Genomic DNA, 18,780 nt, shown 5'->3' with positions numbered 1-18,780 from the left:
CAACCCAAGCCAAACTTTTGTGCACTTAGTAATTTTTGCCCACTTAATTTTTAAATATTGCCACATATTCTCTGTTTGTTTTAAATCTTCACTCTGATTGATTCATTCTAAGACATGAAATGCACTGATCTAAACTCTAGTCTATTCTTCTTCTTCTTCTTCTTCTTATTATTATTATTATTGTTCTATTAACCCTTTGAGGTGTGAAGATGCAAAGGGTGTTTGTAAAAATATATGACTACTCTTAGTATTCCACTGAAGTTTTGGCTGTATGTTTGGGCCGTAACTGAGATACAGCTACCTGCATGTTTGACTATTAACTGGGTTTGTTTAGGGATATCAAAGTGACTGCATGTCACATTTTTAAGATCTTTATTAATAAAAATGTGTCGTCAAAATCAGGCATCCCTATGTGCTGCTTTGGATATGTGTACTCATAAAATCCCGATTAAAAATATGTAAATGCTCACGCTTTGCGAAAATGTGAAAAAGCTCCGTTGTCGTGAATACTTTTGCGAGGCACTTTAGTGTTGCCTAAGTACTGCTTGCAGCTGTGGTAGTTTGCTCAGTCTGGCCAACAGAATCTGCCACAGAAACCTCCATTGAAGAAATGAACTTCGGCATATCTAATTAGGATGCTTTACGGCTCCTGGTAAACAGATGATGTTGGTTTCACGCAGGACCAAGCAAGCAGTTTCCCACTGTTTTTAGTCTCTCGGACGCACAAAACCAAACCCGCCAGGTTCGGGAGTGGTGTAATTTCTTCGCGCGGCCTCGCCGAGAAAGGCGACTGAAGCGTGTCGCGCAAAAAGCAGCGACCCCGGGTGAGATCCGGAAACCGCTCGGAACCAGTTTTATTGGGTGAAAAGCTGAGTTGGTGGAACGGTTCTCAGCGAGTCTGCAGTTAAAGTCGGTCGTGGTGAGACCGCAGATTACTGAATGTCTCTGCGCTGATTGGAAGCTGGATTAGAGATGATGACAGCGTGTTGGTGTTTCTGGCGGGATGGGACGTATGAGAAACTCTTTAGTCAAAAGCCTGCTGGTGTGGGTTTTAGGTTCAGAGGGAATAACTTTGTGAAAGTCTTACCTTTTTCCAGCTCCTCCTGTAAACAAGAAATGTGTGCAGCAGGCCCCGGTTTTTACTTGGATTTCTTCCTTCCTGTGTAAACCTTCCAGTCTCTCAAGTGGGATTAAGGCATCCAACTGTGAAAATAACCTACTCCTCTTGGCGCACGGTATCATTATAGCCTATGTTGCTCTTAGAAGCACAGCAGGGAGAGTTTTTGTCCTCTACACATTGTCAGAAGTGTGTCGCAAGATGTCTCCAAGTTCGCCGGTGCTGAGAAAAAACATCACTTCGAACTGATGATAACAGGGATTTATTTTTGGGCGGTGAAAGCCTCAAAACCTATTAGAGTTCATGTATAAATCACATGTTTTACATGCATGAAAGACTTCCGTGGTCGACCTCAGAACAGCGTCTGCGAAAAGGATATCCGCTCATCAGTCTCTGCTGTATATTTAAACGGAAATCCCTGTTTGTAAATATATACTTTGGTCTTTATTTGTAGAGTCATATGTCTGGACTGTGAGTGCAGCTACAGAAAAAAACAAACCAAAACAACAACAAAAAAAGTGATGATGAATATTGGTTGTATGCTGCAGTTTTGTTGACTCCCCCCCCCCCCCCCCTGTATTTCTGTGTTTCCCGATCCCGCAGTGGAGTATGACCGGGAGCTCTCTCCGCAGCGGCGTCACCACAAGGAGTTTAAGTTCAACCTGTCGCAGATCCCAGAGGGCGAGGCCATCACGGCAGCCGAGTTTCGCCTTTACAAGGAGTGCGTGAGCCAAGCGTTTCGCAACGACACCTTCATGCTCAAAGTCTACCAGGTCGTTAAGGAGCACCCTGACAGGTACTAGCACACATGAGAGGCCTTTTACTCTTGGCTCTTTCAAAAAAAAAAGTCTTATCTCCCTATGTCAAGGTTGCTGAAACTTCCAGAATTTCATGGTTAAACCAGTTGCTGCCCTACATGAAATAAAGGCATGTTTCTACAAACTCTCAGTGATTGCAGAAGTCGTAGCATCCCTTGAGCTTTTTCACACCACCGCATAGTTTTTACATTAAGGCCAAAAGGTGCTTGCTGCGTCTCCTACATGGTGTGTATAAAACATCAAATAAGATTTATGTTTTTGTTTCAGCTATAGCTTCCTTTTTATTCCATAAAGGCCAGATTTGTGGAGTGCTAATAGCTGTACTGTCAACAGGCCATAACACCTGAGCTCCTCCACAGTTATAATGGGCCGTTTGGCTGCTTCTCTGGTACTCTTGTTGTCCGATCCGAGAGTGTAGATAGACTTCCACATGTTGGTGGGTTCGCAGCTTTACGTTTTTGGATGATGGATTTAACAGGGCTGTGTGAGATGTTCGAAGCTTTGTAGCCTAACCCTTCCTTGAACTTCTCAACTTGATCATCCCTCACTCATCTGCCGTGTTCCTTGGTCTTCATGATGCTGCTGTTCACTAATGTCCTCCAACAATCCTCTGACGTCTTCATAGAACGACAGCTGAGACTGTGAACCCATAGATGCAAAGTTTTCCAGAAGGGATGCAGTTTTCCACTGAAACTAATTTTTTGCTGTGAAACTCCTGCTGCTTAGAAACCAGCATTCTGCTTTCCTTTTTGGTGTCCATCGCTTCATCCCATGCTTATAATGCAAAGCTGAACAAGCCCCTACCCCCCTTTTGGCAGAAATAACTTCAGCTTTAAAAAAGTCCCATCTTCTAGATAACCACAGCTGATACCCATCAAACATTTACCTTACCTCTGCAGGGCAGATAAACAGTGCCTCTGAATGGGTTTGGTGTTTCAGGAAGTCTGCTTCCTGACAAACAACGTAAAGAGAGTTTCTGATATACTTCAACTTATTCTCAGTCGCTTCGCTTTAGCAGGCTCTTGAGGAATGGAGAATTGATGTAGTAAGACACCTTGAGCTGGGTGGCTTTAGCGCTCAATATCTCCCTAATGTGTTCAATCCGTAAGGCTCATACATCTGCATTTTAAGGAGAATTAAAGCTTACCACTCGTTGTTGTTAAAACATGGCAGTTGAACAGACAACTACTTAAATTTCACATTCTTAAATTAATTTTTTCTCTTAAGATGTTGTTGGGTTACCAAGTTGGGGCTTAAGTGAAATAAAAGTAAAAGATTTTTAGCTTTAAGGTCCTTTCCCCCCCCTCTCCTAATTTTCCACGTTAAACTGAAACTTTGCAATCGCCAAATCTGCAGGAAGCCTATTAACTTTTCCCGTGGCCCTGACTCCCGTTTTGGCTCTGAGCTGTAATGATAGAGTGTTTAATTAGCTTGACGCCCTTTGTTCTTTTCATTCGATTGGCTTCTTGAGCAGCAGGCCAGGAATGCGAGAGATTACAATGCCAAAAATGTGGCAGAGCTGACATGAGAAAAGGCAGGCTACTCCCAACTGCTGACCGCTAATCAGCATTTTTTTTTTTTTTTTACCAATCATAGGGCACTTAACTTATGTTTATCTTTGAAAATAATTATATAACTTTTTAAAAATGAAATTAATGCTGATAAACGTACCTCTATTCCAAGAAACGCTACTCACGTTTTGGTTTATTACTTTTACAAATCTGCCTTTTTTGTAAAGGACCAGGAAATTCTTCTACTTCGCATATAAAGATAAGCAAAGCAGCCAACAAGATCTATTTAAAGAAGCGGTTTCAAGCTAGGGGTGGACATTTATGGTATTGTTTATAATTTCTCATGATGACTATCTCATCATGAAATTAATTCCGATTTATCGTTCTGATCAATTCCAATTAAATGCTGCTTAAAATCCTCCAAAACTGTCTGTATTTTTGGGATTGTTAGATTTACTATTTTCTCTACAATGAAAATAACAATAAATATGATTAAATGCAGTAGTCACTGTGTGCAGTTTAGTGATACAGATCATCCTCCTTTATGCGACTGCTGTCCTACAGAAGCATAACAAATGCAAATGGTTTTCAAGATCAGCATTTGTGTTTGTGTGCCGTGCCGTCACATCCACACAGTTACCTAAAAATTAAGCAATAACCAGTTCTTATTGTCGCTGTCGTTATCACAACACGACCACAAAATATTCCGATAAGTTCATGTCACTCACCCCAAATCCTAAAAGGAAAAAAATACAAAACAACAAAACTTCAGTTAATTATAGGTTCCAGTTTGTGTAAGAAGTCAGTGATAAACAGTTTCACTGGATCTCAGGTGGAGATCTTTTTTCGTCACATGATCGCCGTGTGAAGCGTCGGCGTCCTGGCCCAGCTGGAGCGACTTGCGTGCAGGGGGTTTCGTGCGGAGGCTGTCAGAAACGCTCTCATTACAGACCAATAAAGCGGGGCCGCAGAGACATGACTGCAGGGGCATTCTGCGAACACCTGGATGATTGCGGAGCTTTGATGTCGTCTCTGGGAGGACGGTCCCACGGGCTCTCCGCTGTGTTATTACCGTCTCTAATGGGACGGTGGGAGGACAGGGCCCTCTTATCACCCACTCTCTGCCTTTTCCTTACGCCTCCTCAGTTCTCGCTTCTCATTAACGAGTCACACTTCTCTCCCGCGTTCGACACATTCCGCTTGACTCCTTCGCACAGAAAAATGTTGTAGGTGATTTTAGCGTGCATGACTCACAGAAAGTGGCGGAGAGAATCTGACCTCACTCATGTCCAATATTTAGGTTCTTTTCCATGAGAAAAAATTTCATTCAAAAACTCAAATATGAATCGATAGAGCTAAACATTAAATTTGAAGAGTCAGTTTATACATGATGTCTTGAGATAAAAATCATTTTTAAAGGGAGATTTGGCCTGAAAAACATACAGAAACTTATAAAAACAATAATAAACTGAACAAGACAGTTTTACTCCAACTCAACTCAACTGCACCGGTGTATGTGCGACGCCTGTTTTTTAGAAGTTCTGGCTGTTTTGTTTGCCTTAGAGAGGCGGATCTGTTCCTGCTGGAGTCCCGGAGGCTTTGGGCATCCGAGGAAGGATGGCTGGAGTTTGACATCACGGCGACCAGCAACCTGTGGGTGATGAGTCCGGTGCATAACCTGGGCCTGCAGGTCAGCGTGGAGACCAGTAGCGGTGAGAAACTCAGCCTGGTTTCAAATCGACGTTTTGTTCTAGATCGGTTTATAGATTTCAGTGAATATTCATCAGTTTAAATAACTCACTTCCTTTTGACAACACGAAACAAAAAACGGATCATAAAACAGTCAGAACGAGCCAAACCGGGCTGTGATGCTTATCTAAGAGTTGCCTGTTTTCCCAAGCAGGTCAGACCATCAGCTGTAAAGACGCGGGACTCGTCGGACGAGATGGCGCGCTGGAGAAGCAGCCTTTCATGGTGGCGTTCTTTAAGGTCAGCGAGGTCCACATCCGCTCCGCCCGCTCCGCCGGCGGGAAACGGCGGCACCAGAATCGCAACCGCTCCACACAACCGCAAGAGGCATCCAGAGGGTCGGGCCAAACAGGTCAGTGTGCTGAAACCTTAACCGACCTCAGAGTGGCCGGTGAATACGTTACCTCCATAGATGCATGAATTATGTCCAGCCTGCACACGGTTTGTCTGGTTAAGGTATTTCCTTTAGAAGTACTTGATAAATTGGACCCGACCTGCACAGGATCTCTTTGTAATCAGCCACTATTAGACGGAAACTGTAGCTCAGGGATGATGTGCGGGATTTATTTTCCCTGCAGCTTCCCCATAAGGATAGAAGGAGATTGAATATTCAGCCTCCTTCGTGATTTATGAAGGTGATTTCTGTTGCTGGGAGGGTTTGGACTCGGAATTAAGTGTCAGAAAAGTTGCATGTTTATGACAACTGTTTGCGCTCGACGGGAAGGGACGCGTTTTTGGTTTTCAGAGTGCAGGGTGTCTTGTAAAACAGCCGTTTAACATCCACGTTAAATGGCCGTTCTACTGGCCTTTTAGGTGGTAGAAAAAGACAAAGTTGCACATAGTCATGGTGGGTACGATGCCCGTTTTTTTCCAAAATAATAAAAAAAAAAAACATAAATAAAAACCAGAAAAACGTGGCCCCGCTCAGTCTGATACCTTTAAATACAGCCCGGAGCAACCAAATGCTAGTCTAGCTGGAAACCCAAGGAAGAAATCAAATCCAATCCAGTCAAGCAACATTATTTATTCTGCGAGCCAAAGGGCAGTTTGGCTCGCAGCTCTCTGGTCAACATAACAAAAGAAAATACAAACAATAATGGCATGCAGCCATTTCAGCATCGGGACAAATACTAAAATCACATGAAATTCAGTAGAGACAAAAAAAAAAAAAAAAAAGATTCTCGAAATTCCTACAAGAGTTTGTGGTTGTGATGTGACAAAAATGCAAAAATGCAAAAAAAAAATCTCCATGCATCCTCTTGCAGGGCACTTTGACCTCGGTCTATTATAAAGGGAGTATTCATTCTGAACAGAGCTGCTAAAATATTCAGTGGTCTGTCTTGACAGGTGACCTCATCTTTAAACTCCACTGCAGTTCGCTCCTCAAGCAGCTTACCGGATGATGTAATGAGGAAGGATAATCCTCATCTGATTAGCTTTGCGAGCGTTTCAAATTAAATCAAACCGTAACCCGCCCACCTTTCACCTGCTGAGCAATTGTGGCCCAACTCGATGGCGCTTAAAGCTAAGCTGCTACTGCGAGGGCTTACTGCGTGAGTGGCGCTGGCGCTCGATGGGAATATCGGTTTGATCGTGAGTCATAACGCGACTCACAAACCACGGCGCCGCAAACTGGATCGGAGCACCAGGAGACAGGGAACTGTCGCTCTGGCAGAATATCCCATCAGCTCCACTAAGCAAATATGTAATTTCCCACTGGAGACATGTTATTTTGTTTTTATTTGATGCAAAAAATAGATGCTCATTTCTTAAACTAGTCAGAAAACGAAATCACAGACTAGTTCAAGACATAACTTAGATGTGTAATAGTGACCATTCTCTTTGGGGACTAGAACGTGGTTGGAAAAATCATGCTAATTTTTTTTAATTTTTCATTTCTGATGAGATTTCTTAAAACCTTCGGTGAAATCATGTCTGACGGAAATCAAAAATTATACTTTAAATAGATGGCAAGCAGATTTCTACACATACAGTGCTATCATATATAGTACCTTACAAAACGTTCACACCCTTTCAGTTTAAAAGCTCTTTGCATTTTAGTCTGTTTCCTTTGATAGACCATCTGTGGTGGATTCACAGCAAACAGGTCAGGGATAAAGTCATGAGCTGCAGTATATAACTTTTATAAAAAATATATCGTTTTTGCATAATTGTTAAAACTGTCACTATGTTATGACAAAATAATATGAGGGAGATAATCTTTTGAAAAACAAAAAAAAAGGTATATCTGCCCAATCCCAGCGCTAACTACAGAAATGCATCATTCGGTCAGAAGCAACCAATGAGAGCCAGGAGGAGGGTCTTAGCGCTGTCAATCATGCACTGGTCACAACCTCCACCTGCTATACGTTACAGCTTATTTTTGATTTCAGAGCCTGCCATGAATGCTCAGGCTAGTTGGCATGGCAACAGATGATGGCAGATAAACAGTTTTCCTGAAAAGTTAAGTTGTTTCTCCGCCATTAGCACATTTAGCAGCATGTACATGACCATGATTGACTGCACTAAGACACTGGTTCTGATTGGTTGTTCTTGACAAGTGCAATATTAGCACTGAGGAGAGGTGAAAGAGCTTGATCTTTTCACAGGTTATCTGTCTCATAACATACTTTCACAACATTGTGACAGTTTGAACAAATATGTAAAAAACAAAAAAGGTAACGTAAAAACTGCCCAATGTGGCTTTAAATCAGGGTTAGGTTATAACCCATGAGGTGAGCCATGAGAAAACTTTTGTTTCAAAGACAGACTAAAATAAGTACACCTGTTTGAGCTCCTAACTACAGTTTGATCAGCAAAGCACAATTGTGCTTCTCGTAGGAGCTGAAGCTGCTTGACGTCATCCACAGAGCTGAGAATTGAAGCTAATGATGAGACCGTAAACGGTTAAGTGTCCATACCCAAAAAGCTGAATCGCTTTTTTGCCGCCTGGTGCCAAAACCCAGCTCTGACCAGGGCGCTGCAAATAGAACCTTCTGGCCGGCTACCTGGGAAGCAATTTACCTCCGCTTCGCTTCGCCGGCTCTGTGTAATGACTCTAACATCTGCACGGTAAACAGATGTATTTGTGGGACAGGTTGGCTTTGTGCTTCACTGTTGCTCTCTGCGAATAGTTTGTTTGGCGCTGTCTTCTGTTTGTCCAGAGCATCTTTGGTGGCTTCCTCCAAAGACCGAACTAATGCAGAAAACAACCAGGTGGAAGCTTGAACTTGCAGGTTTCTCACTGAGCAGGAACGGCGGAGTCTTAAGATGGCACCGCTTTGAACTCGTGGTTTGTTGCGCAACTTCATGTCCTCCTCTGCCAGGCTGTCACCTTTGCTTTCATGTAAGAGTGACTTCAAGAAAAAACTCATTTCAGGTTTCGTAAGCAAACAGAAACCCACAGTCTGCTTTTGCTTCCCTGTTTTTGCATCAGGAGGATGAAGAATATCTGAGAAAAGCAAATCTGTTCAAAGAAATTCTCCAATGACGACAATCGGTTAAATGCACTTTACATAACCCAAAACATCAAGAGCTCGCTGCACTCGCCACTCGGCACGACTGGGAGTGTAAATATTTAGATCCTGCACAGGAAGTTGGGAGCGCACCCCCCCCACCCTCTCTCCGCCGCCTCCCCTGTGACAGCCATGCGTCCAAGGCTAGAAGAGGAGTTCTGGGATCGGACGGGATAGGAGGATCCATGAGGAATTCTGGCTGGCATATGGTTTCAATATCGCATCACTCACTCCTGAGATGAGGAGAAGTTTGAATTGGACGGGGGAAACAGCTGAATGTTTGGCACGGCGCTGCAGCGCGTCAGTTCAGGACACAGTAAAAGGGAATATTTCACCTAGAATTCAGTCCATTTCCAAGGTCAGGAGGAAGCATTTTGTTTGTTTTTAACTGCTAGCGTCCACACAAGCGTCCGTTCAGATGCCTTTGAAAACTTCAGCATGCCGTGTTTTCTAAAAACAACATCCTCTTCTACCTAAAGCGCAAATTCTTGACCCGTGTGATTAAAATATCTGAGTTTTATTCTGCATCTCGTTTTACTTAATTACCCTCTTGCACAATCCAGTTTTATTGCTCCATATGGTTGTGGAGTGGAAGGAAAATGGTACACAGTACTCGCATCTTTTTTACTAAATGCCAAACTGTGCATTTCCCACCCCCCCTACGTTGATGCCACTAAATGAAATCCACTGCAACCAAAGCCGGCTAAAGATTGTAATCCCACTTGTGAACTCCGGTCAGAGGAGATTTAAATATAACTTTCAGACTCGCATGCAAAAACACAAAGTGTGGCAGAAAAACAAACACTACGCACCATCTTGTTTATCACCATCCCTAGCATAAAACATGGTGGATGTCACATCATGCTGTGGAAATGCTTTTCTTCAGCAGGAACAAACAGCAGGTTGATGGTAACATAAGGAGCTAAAACCAGTCAAGCTGGGTTATCCTTTGTGATTGTTGGGCATCTTAACTCACAGGAGTTATTTTAATATCTTGCTTGTGCAGAGTGAGACTTGTAGGTCCGTTTAGGTAAAAAAAAGACAGCAAAAGACTTCAAAGATGATGTTGAGGTTTGCCTGCTATGTGGTCCCTGAACTTAAAGAGAAACTTAGAGTGAAACTTATTCATTCATTAGAAGTCCTAAACTAAATGCAATTGAGAATTTGTTGTTAGACTTGAACATTGATGTTTGCAGATGTTCTACCTACAGTTTGACTGAACTTCAGCTGTTTTGCAGAATTGGCAAAAAAAAAAAAGAAAAAAGAAAAAAAAAGTTGTTTCCAGGCGTGAAGAACTGGTATAAATATGACCCAAAAGATTTGCATTAGTGATTGCAGAAATAGGTGGTTCCTGGTTGTGGACTCAGAGGGACTGAACAGAACTGCTTGTCACACTTAGATGTTTTATTTTTTTTAACTTACTTCTTAATTTGACCTTTGTTTTATTAGAAAATCTAAAACTTCACTCAGTCCCTTCAGACTACCAAAACAGGCTGTTCATCAGAAAGTTTGATTACCCAACCTGAAATGCTTCTGAGGTTTTTGACCTCTCTTTTCCCATGTTCATAGTTTCAATGTGTTGGACGTAAAACAACACGTGAGATCAAATATCTTCCAGATGACTGAAGAGGGTTGAATTAGCCAAATAAATTTCTGCAACATTAGTTTTGAAATATTGCCGTGATCAAAAGTGTAATAAATCATTTTTTTTGCTCCATTTTCGCCTGAAAACACACACCCATACGTGACTATTTGGACAAATTTGCATGTTTATTCTGTCTTTGAAAACATCCTCCTGAATTATTATTATTATTGGACCAAAAGCTCTCGTGTACCGCGCCAGGAGAACAATACCAACACCTTTAAAGCTAATTTGGCATTTAGTGGGTGCAGAGGACCGGGGAGGTAATGGGAGTCGGGTTGGGCCCTTGGCTCCTAGCTGCGGGGGAGGTTAACAACCATCCGGGGAAGGAATACCGCGTCCCGGCACAGCCCTGGCGGCCTGTAATTAGTTGTAGCTAGTCATTAGCTGCGCAGCTAAAAGACTGACCAAGCTAACAGTATCGCTTAAAGAATTATAATAACACGGCGCTCAGCCAGCTGTGTTTTTTCATCTGTCACTCCTCTCCTCTCCCTCTTCCGCCTTCTCCCCACTCCGTCCCCACCCGAGCTCTTTTTGTTTACCGTTAGAGTAATTAGACATGGCGGAGCTCCATCGCAGGGTTTAATAACCTCTGTGATGAAAGACAGGAAGAAAGATAAACGTCAGTAAAAAGGTTGAAGGGACTGGGAGAAGGGGGTGGGGGGGAGGAACATCAGAGACAGCAGTGACTGTCCTGCTTGTCTGCAGGAAGTCATGTGAGCTGAACAGAACTTTGAGCTTTCTTGAACTGGGCATTTCTCTGATCCAGTTTCTAAAGTGCGGTGTCCTTCTCTGGCTGAACTAACCTTTTATGTCACTAAAGCTAACACTGCGGCTACACCATCTGAAACGGCACCCCGTGAATCTTCTATTTTTGGGAACGGCTTGCGATAAATATAATTTACAGCTTTTTTCCGCCCCGAAGGCGGCAAGGCGAAAGCGTATGGGTGGTTATGAATGGCAGGCCTTGTGGAGGCAGGTTAATATCGGTTTACAGTTTTATCAAGAGTCCCGCTTTGAGGAAGCTTTCTGTGTTTCCTCTGCTATTCAACACGCAGGGTGGGAACTAACAGCCGCTGCCCCTTCTCAAAGGATTCAATGAAAATTGGGTTTTTAGTACGGAGTTCTGGAGTCATGTTGGTCTAGCAGGATGTTTGAGTCAAACACAGGTAGGCAAGCTGCTCCAATATGCCAGTTTGTATTCACTTTGCCATTTTATTAAAGGAAATCCTTCTTCTTTTTTTTAACAGGAAGTTCAAATATTTAGCCTGACTCCAAATCAGGAAGAACAAGAAACTATGGTTAACGTTTAGTCTTTTAAAAAGCCTGTTAGTAATATTTGCAAATGCTTGGCTTGGCACTGGGCGTCCATTATGATTATTTACAGGTCGGCCAGTTCAGTTCAGTTTATTTAGATGCTGAAAATTGAACCATCTCTCAAATGTAACTTTAGGAAACTTGATGAACATAAGGCCTGCTTTAGTGTATTTCATTAACTGTGACAGCAGATTTACAGTTCATGGAGGTAACGTAAACACAACATACAACACTTGCAAGTTTAAACTGCAACATTGTAATTGTAGAATATATCATATGTATCTCAAGAAATAAATATAGTGGATTTCCTTTATTATCTCCAAACTTGTTGATGAAAAAGAAACAGCAAACAGAACAACATGACAGATTTGCTTCTGCACCACAAAGTTGTTGCAATGTCAAACAAATGTATTAATTTTAAAAAACTCTAATGAACATCTAGTTGCCCAAATTATTCACACGCATCATGAAAAATGGACATAAATGCATCTAATTTTACGCAAATGTTTCCTCTGACTGGAAATCTGGTCAATAATTTCAAAAAGGGTTTCAGCATCCAATTTTTAAGTGAAATATAAATAAAAACAGATACATATGCTCTTCCTCCCCAACACTGATACTCCTTTTACATCATTTTAATTTTAGAGATGCCTGTTGCATTTTTGCCATCACAAACCTCTTGGTTGATCGGAAATAACTTTAAATCTAAATTGGTCAGTAGTTTGAATAATTTTGTAACAAAATAAGAGCTTCGGACTTAGCAAATCCTGAATTCTAATGTATAATGTATTTTTTGAACAGAAAATCTTTTACACGATTTCTTTAATCAATGTAATATACTGTATATGTGTGATTTACTGTTGGGTACTGATGTGTAGAAGATGAAAATAAAATAATATCTTAATATCTAATGAACTTTATTGGAACTAATCTTTTTTTTTGTAAGCATGTAGTGAATTCATGAATGGCCAATGTTGATATAATATAGCATAAAATAGGTAGTCCATCCTTTCTTCTTCTTCTGTGCCGTCTCTCCTCTGTCGAGGAAAGGAAAAAGAAATGAATGGAGGCCTCATGGGAGCCAGAGCTCAGCAGTAGCTGTGTGGCATTAAATTTTTACAAGCAGGAAGGGGCGATGTGGTTTATGGGCACCACAAATCTGGGCTTTTACCCTCAATGAAAGCCCACAGTAAATATCAGCTTTATTCCTCTTAAAGAGCCCCACAGACTGTAAATACTGAGGACTTTGAAGGCCAGGAGGTGCAAGGAAAAATCTGTGAATCTGTAAGAAAAAAAAAAAAAAATAGTAGGCTGCTTACTCTGAAGTACAACCACCTCTGGTGTTGTTTGTAAAATTGTAAACTCTCTTTTTTAGGATCAAAGAAATACAAGTTAAAGATTGTCATTATATGCTGCTTTTTCTTTTTTGCATAAAAACAAATGTTTTTCTTTGGAGTTTGTACCGATTCACCGATAAGAGGGACACATTTCCATTTTACGTAAAGCCTGTCATGTCAGTTTGGTTTTCTGTAATACACAGAGACTAAACATCGATTTACGTCATTACACAATATTTCCAAACCTTGTCATGTAAGTCGCTGCTGCGGCAGCCTCGTGTTTCTTCTTATTAAGTAGCGTCTGCTGTTGAAGCCTGATGAGTGTGCAGGCAGCCGAACAGCTTCATCCACTCTCCACCCTTGGCTGTGATTTGACCCGAAGCTGAATGTCACGCATCATAAAGCAGACCTGGATGAAGGAGTAGTAGGGGGTCTGTGTGAAAGTGTGTGTATGACATGGCTATGTGCACTTTGAGGTAGTGAATATTTTTTACAAGATTTTAATGCACCACATATTGTGTGTTGCATGCAGAAGCCAGGGGATGTGCACAGATATTTAATTGTTAATGCCCTCATGGATGATGCTACATTATACTGTAATTTATCATTGCAAATGTATAAACTTTAACATTCTGCTACATTAGTCTCACCTAACCAGATTCCTTTTTTCACATTATGACCGTGTTACCTTCACTTATGGTTAGACCTGTAACAAATTTTACTGGATGATAAATTGTTCTTGAAATTATTGCTGTTTTGAGACCATTTTTGAGTATAATTATGATAATAATAATAATAATAATAATAATAATAATAATAATAATAATAATAATAATAATAATAATAATAATAGCAACAACAACAAGAATTAATAATTAATAATTTACCCTGTGAATCAATAAACTTAAATTTTGTAAAAAAGAAAAAGAAAGACACTCATCAATGGAACTAGAAGATACTATATTTTAAATATCTAAAATAATTAAATGACCAAAAACATTAATTAAAACAAAGATAAAAATCACACACAACCAAAACCTTACATGAATTGTGTTATAAGGTCTCAAAGTCAAAATTGCCCTTCAAAAAATGTTAATCATCAGGATAGATGATTTACTTTTGATGATCAGGTTTGTGAAGATATTTCAATATCTCAACAAACTTGTCACTTTTATGTCAAAGTCAAATTTCTTGATTTGATTAGATTTCATGTCTACAGATTTTCCTAACTGACCTGTGGATGGATCTCTGCAGCTCCCCCAGAGTCACCAAGGTTTTCTTCCTTGCTTTTTTTCTCCATTGATGTTTTAATGTGCCTACTGTATTCTCTGATATTCATGATTATGTTTGCTCTCTACATTTCTCTACTGAACCCTCAAGGCTGGATTTATTCCGAGAATAAATTATTCACAAGTGAATTTACTAAATAGGTGACTTCTGATGTGAGTTTTACTTGATTTTTATTTAGGGATATTAGAGTAAAGGAGACTAAATATGAATGCACGCCAACCTATTCAGATTTTTACACGTCGCTCGCGATCCACAATAACGCGGTAGTTTGTAATCTATAGACGTTTGTGATTGCAACGTGAAAAGAAAAATGGGCAGACATTTAGAAGAGATGAATACTTTTTCAAGGTCCTGAATCTGTAAATCAACTTTTCCCATAATATCTCAGAACTGAGTGGGGGTATGTCGCTACCGCCATGTGTTATTTCATTCTCTATAAATGCCACCTCAAGTTCTAATCAGGTCAGCCAAGTTTCTCAGCCAGTCGGTCTTGTCCCTTCAGCTGAGTTTTTCCTCTGTCCTTGTATGTTTCCTGTATATAAACAGGCTACGCACCAGAACTGTTCCTAACAATGCAAAGCCAGAGTGGACTTTTCGCTTGAATATTTATAGGAAAAACAGTCATATTTCAGATCCAGGACCAGCCTGTGGCTTGGTGTGTGGACGCTTTCCTGCAGTAAAGCTGTTAAATCCATGTACTCTCTGCTGCTGACGATGCTGAAAGGTCACCCGGTCCGCAGGGAGGCAGGACCAACACTTGACCCTAGGTTTTATTGCCGATAAACATTTAGCCACGCATGCAGGAACATGACTGACAGCACGGACCCATACAGCTAGAGTAAACTCCCTATTTCCACTTCAGCCCACAGCCAGTGAACGGCCCTTCCTATTGGAAAGGAAGGAACCATAAACTAGGGAAACACCTGACTGTATCCGACGCTTACAGCCGGCCCTTTGACCCCACCGCAGCACTCTTTGCCTCACGCTGTCTCACCTTCGGCTTCCTGCCTCCTATAGAGTGGACTCAGCCACAGAAACGACACCCAGAGTTTGCTGAAGGATGTTTTCACACTTGATAGTCCGGTAGACTCGGTTCGATTGGGGATAAAAATGACTTTTGTAACTTTTGTTACACTTTGGTTTGCTTTCACACTGCACTGTTTCAAATAATCCAAACCCCTCAACAAAAACCTGTTCCTGCCCTCGCCTGTGGTGGCGCTGCACCAAGAGCCACTGAAGGAAACAAGGCAAACACCTTTGAAGAAGAAAACACTGAGTTCAACAAAGCTTAAACTAAAATGGAGTAGCGTCAGATTTTAGTCGTGTGTAGGATTTTATTTATTTTTTTGTCTTTGGTAAAAAGTTGAAAGTGAGACAGACACTTGTTTGTTTTGGTTGCATTTACCCAGAATGCCCTGCGCTATCGTCCGCTCCCTGCCTTCGGATCGGCCTCTAGACCACTTAGCATTCGCCAGAGTTCACTTCAACCGAACCAGAATATTCTTTTTCGGTTTGCATCAGAATTTGCGCATTTATGGCTCCCTTAATAAACTGGACTTTCTAGCTAGAGTTTGATTAAAGGGAACTAAACATGGTTGATATGAATGCACCGAAAAAAAAAAATGGAAAGGAAGGAAAAATCTCATCCGGATGACACCATACGAACGACATGTAGGGTCTTTATTCTTACAGTCTCAGATGAACAGTCATAAATCCAACTTCATAAGGCGAGCTAAAACTCTTAGGTCTGGGCAGAACTGTGAGAAGTGACATCTAACTGATGATGAAATCTGAATGCAACCGGCTCTGGTGAATTTAAATTACAAATCTTCAGTGAGTAGCTGAGTAGCCTTGTCCATTGACATCAAACACATAAACTTTGGTTCATTTATACGTGTGTGTGTGTGTGTGGGGCGGGGTGTGTATGTGTGCGTGTGTGTTACTGTTTGTTTTCCAAATGCCACTGCTCATGAATGATGGACACTGAGACGTAAAGAACCAAAATCAATGACCCTTCCATAACTGAAGCGTGTTTGTTTACACTGTCTGCCTGTGCGTGCGAACTTGTGTGTGTGTGTGTGTGTGGGTGTGTGTGTGTGTGTATGTGTCTCCTTGCAACTCCAGCTGACCAAACAAGGCTGACAAGTTGGTGAGCTGAGTGGATGGGTGGCTGTGACTGAGTGACAAATCTCAGACTGGCCTCTGACTCATGCCTCCTCTGACAGACGCACTCAGGGGAAAACTTTGGAGGATAAAAATAAAAAAAAGGCCACCTCCTTACATGGAGAGCTTTTATATTTTGCTCTAATAAAAAAAAAAAAAAAATCATCAAACTTTTCATGCACGCAATTCTTTTATCGCACAAGATGGCCAAATTACAGAGTACTCTTGGATTCAAGTGTCGTCAAATCTAATAACAATGATAATAAAATGTGTTATTGAAACATTTAATCAGCTGTAATCAATATATAATCATGTAACTGATAGCAACAGAAGTATATATATATATTTAAAACTATATAAAAAAACAACAAAAGAAACAGTTTCAATAAGGTTGCACTGTTGCATATTTAGTAGCAAGAAGGACTTGGGTTGGAATCCTGGCCTGTGGACTTTCTGCATGGAAGCTGCATGTTCTCTCTGTGCATGCATGGCTTCTCTCTGGGTACTCCGATTTTCTCAGACGGCTCAGAAACATGACTGTTGAGTTAATTGGTTTCCTTAAACAGGTGAGCTTCTGTATTACCCTATGATGGATTATCGACCTGTCTACGGTCTAGCTTGCAGCTCAAACAGTGACTGCTTTCGAACAGTCTCCATTTGACGAAGTCAAGTGGGTATAGGCTATGGATGCTTGAGCAGCTGCACAATTTTACTAATAATAACACAATTATCATTCTATTACTAAAATACGAACTGAACTTGGACAGAAATGTTTTCGGTTTTCTGCTCCATCTTCTTGGAACCAGTTGCAGAAATGCATGAATCTAAAAGGACTTTTTGTCTCTAAATGATTTTAAGGCTCTTCTTACTGATTTTTGAAAAGGAATCATCTATTTGTAAATGTTTTAACTGGGGAATCTTTTGATTAACGTTTTTGCAATGTTGGTAATTTTTATAAATTTTTTTGTGTGTGAATTTTCTGTAACCTCTGTGTGCCGCTGCTAGTCTTGTCCAGGATTGCCTTGCAAAGGAGATTTTTAATCTCAATGAGATTTTCGAAAATAAAGGTTAAATAAAAATAACAAGTAACTAAGTAGCTAAATAACCAGTTGTAATTAATGTAATATAATAAGCCAAACCCTTTTGGATGAAATTGAAGTTAAAATAATAAACTGCAACATCTCCATCCTGGATGCGAATCAGAAGCCTAACCATCGTCACAGAAGGCCTCTTTTTGTTTTTGGTTGTTTTTTTGCTCCCTGTCCTCCCTTTAGAGCTTCACGATGAAATCATAAACCTAGCAATCAAATCAACAGGAAAGAAGACAGAAAAGCCGGAGAGGCAGCCCTTGAAACCTTCTTCGGAAAGTCTGTGTCACTATCTTGACTTCAGCGCTGCTCCCGCTGCCAGCAATGACCTCTTCAACTCCAAAAACCAAAAACAAAACAAAACAAAAAAACCCTATACCTGCCCCGCGCGACGCCTGCAGAATGGAACAGAGATGATTAACGACAAACCGCATGGCAGGAGAATCCATAAACACAGTTGTCACCATCTCGCCACTTGCGCGTTTTGCCAGACATTGGCTGACACCGGAAAATTCAATTAGGCACGCGTTCAAGTGCCTCATCCAGGGGACGAATGTGAAGCACGTACGGCGCACAAACGCACGTAATGAGCGCTGGTGCCTGAGCTCTGGTTCACGCCCACACAGGCTCCTCCACCCAGAGCATTACACGAGTCCAGTTGTGTTTTTCTTCTGCTCTCAGGCCGGGAGTGTGATGTTTGTTTTCACTCCACTTAATTGTGTTTTACGTCATCATTCACCGAGGGAGGAGTCTTTTCTGTTTTGCTGTCTTCATGCGCTGATATGTTGAGAAAAAAGGATAATAAAATCGTGATATGTGTTTAACTGTAGTTAAGTTTGATCTTAGGGATGTTTCCTAGTGATTTCTGTTCTTCTGTTCCAGATTACAACAGCAGCAATCAGAAGACGGCGTGCAAAAGACACGAGCTGTATGTTAGCTTCAGAGAGCTGGGCTGGCAGGTACTTTTACTTTTTAAGCACTTTTGATGAAGTCTTGCTGTTGAGTTCATTTGTTTTTAATGAGTCTTTACAGGCTGTTAATTCCGCTCAAAGACAAATTGCTTTATTGGGAAGAATGAATTATATTTTGCATCTTTTTTAAAACACAGCAAGTAAATCGTAGAAAAATCTGATGTATCACTAAACATTTTTTTTTACAGTTTTTCTGTAATAATAAAAACGTCATAGACAAAAAGCTCTTTTGGCTATTATAAGGATAAATTTGGATAACCAG

General features: G+C 41.0%; 1 protein-coding gene across 1 annotated transcript in view; it reads left to right on the top strand.

Moving 5' to 3' along the window:
* Window positions 1–18,780, top strand: part of LOC102227173 (bone morphogenetic protein 6) — a 53,579-nt gene that overhangs the window by 30,305 nt on the left and 4,494 nt on the right. The window contains exons 2-5 of the mRNA XM_014470480.2: window positions 1,721–1,913; window positions 5,010–5,158; window positions 5,350–5,547; window positions 18,430–18,506. Coding sequence (XP_014325966.1) covers window positions 1,721–1,913; window positions 5,010–5,158; window positions 5,350–5,547; window positions 18,430–18,506 — 617 coding nt within the window. The remainder of the gene's footprint in view (window positions 1–1,720; window positions 1,914–5,009; window positions 5,159–5,349; window positions 5,548–18,429; window positions 18,507–18,780) is intronic.

This window comes from Xiphophorus maculatus, chromosome 21 (genome assembly GCF_002775205.1).
Source record: "Xiphophorus maculatus strain JP 163 A chromosome 21, X_maculatus-5.0-male, whole genome shotgun sequence".
Classification (NCBI taxonomy): Eukaryota; Metazoa; Chordata; class Actinopteri; order Cyprinodontiformes; family Poeciliidae; genus Xiphophorus; species Xiphophorus maculatus.
The sequence above is the reverse complement of the archived record's forward strand: the minus strand, read 5'-3'. Positions and strand labels throughout refer to the sequence as shown.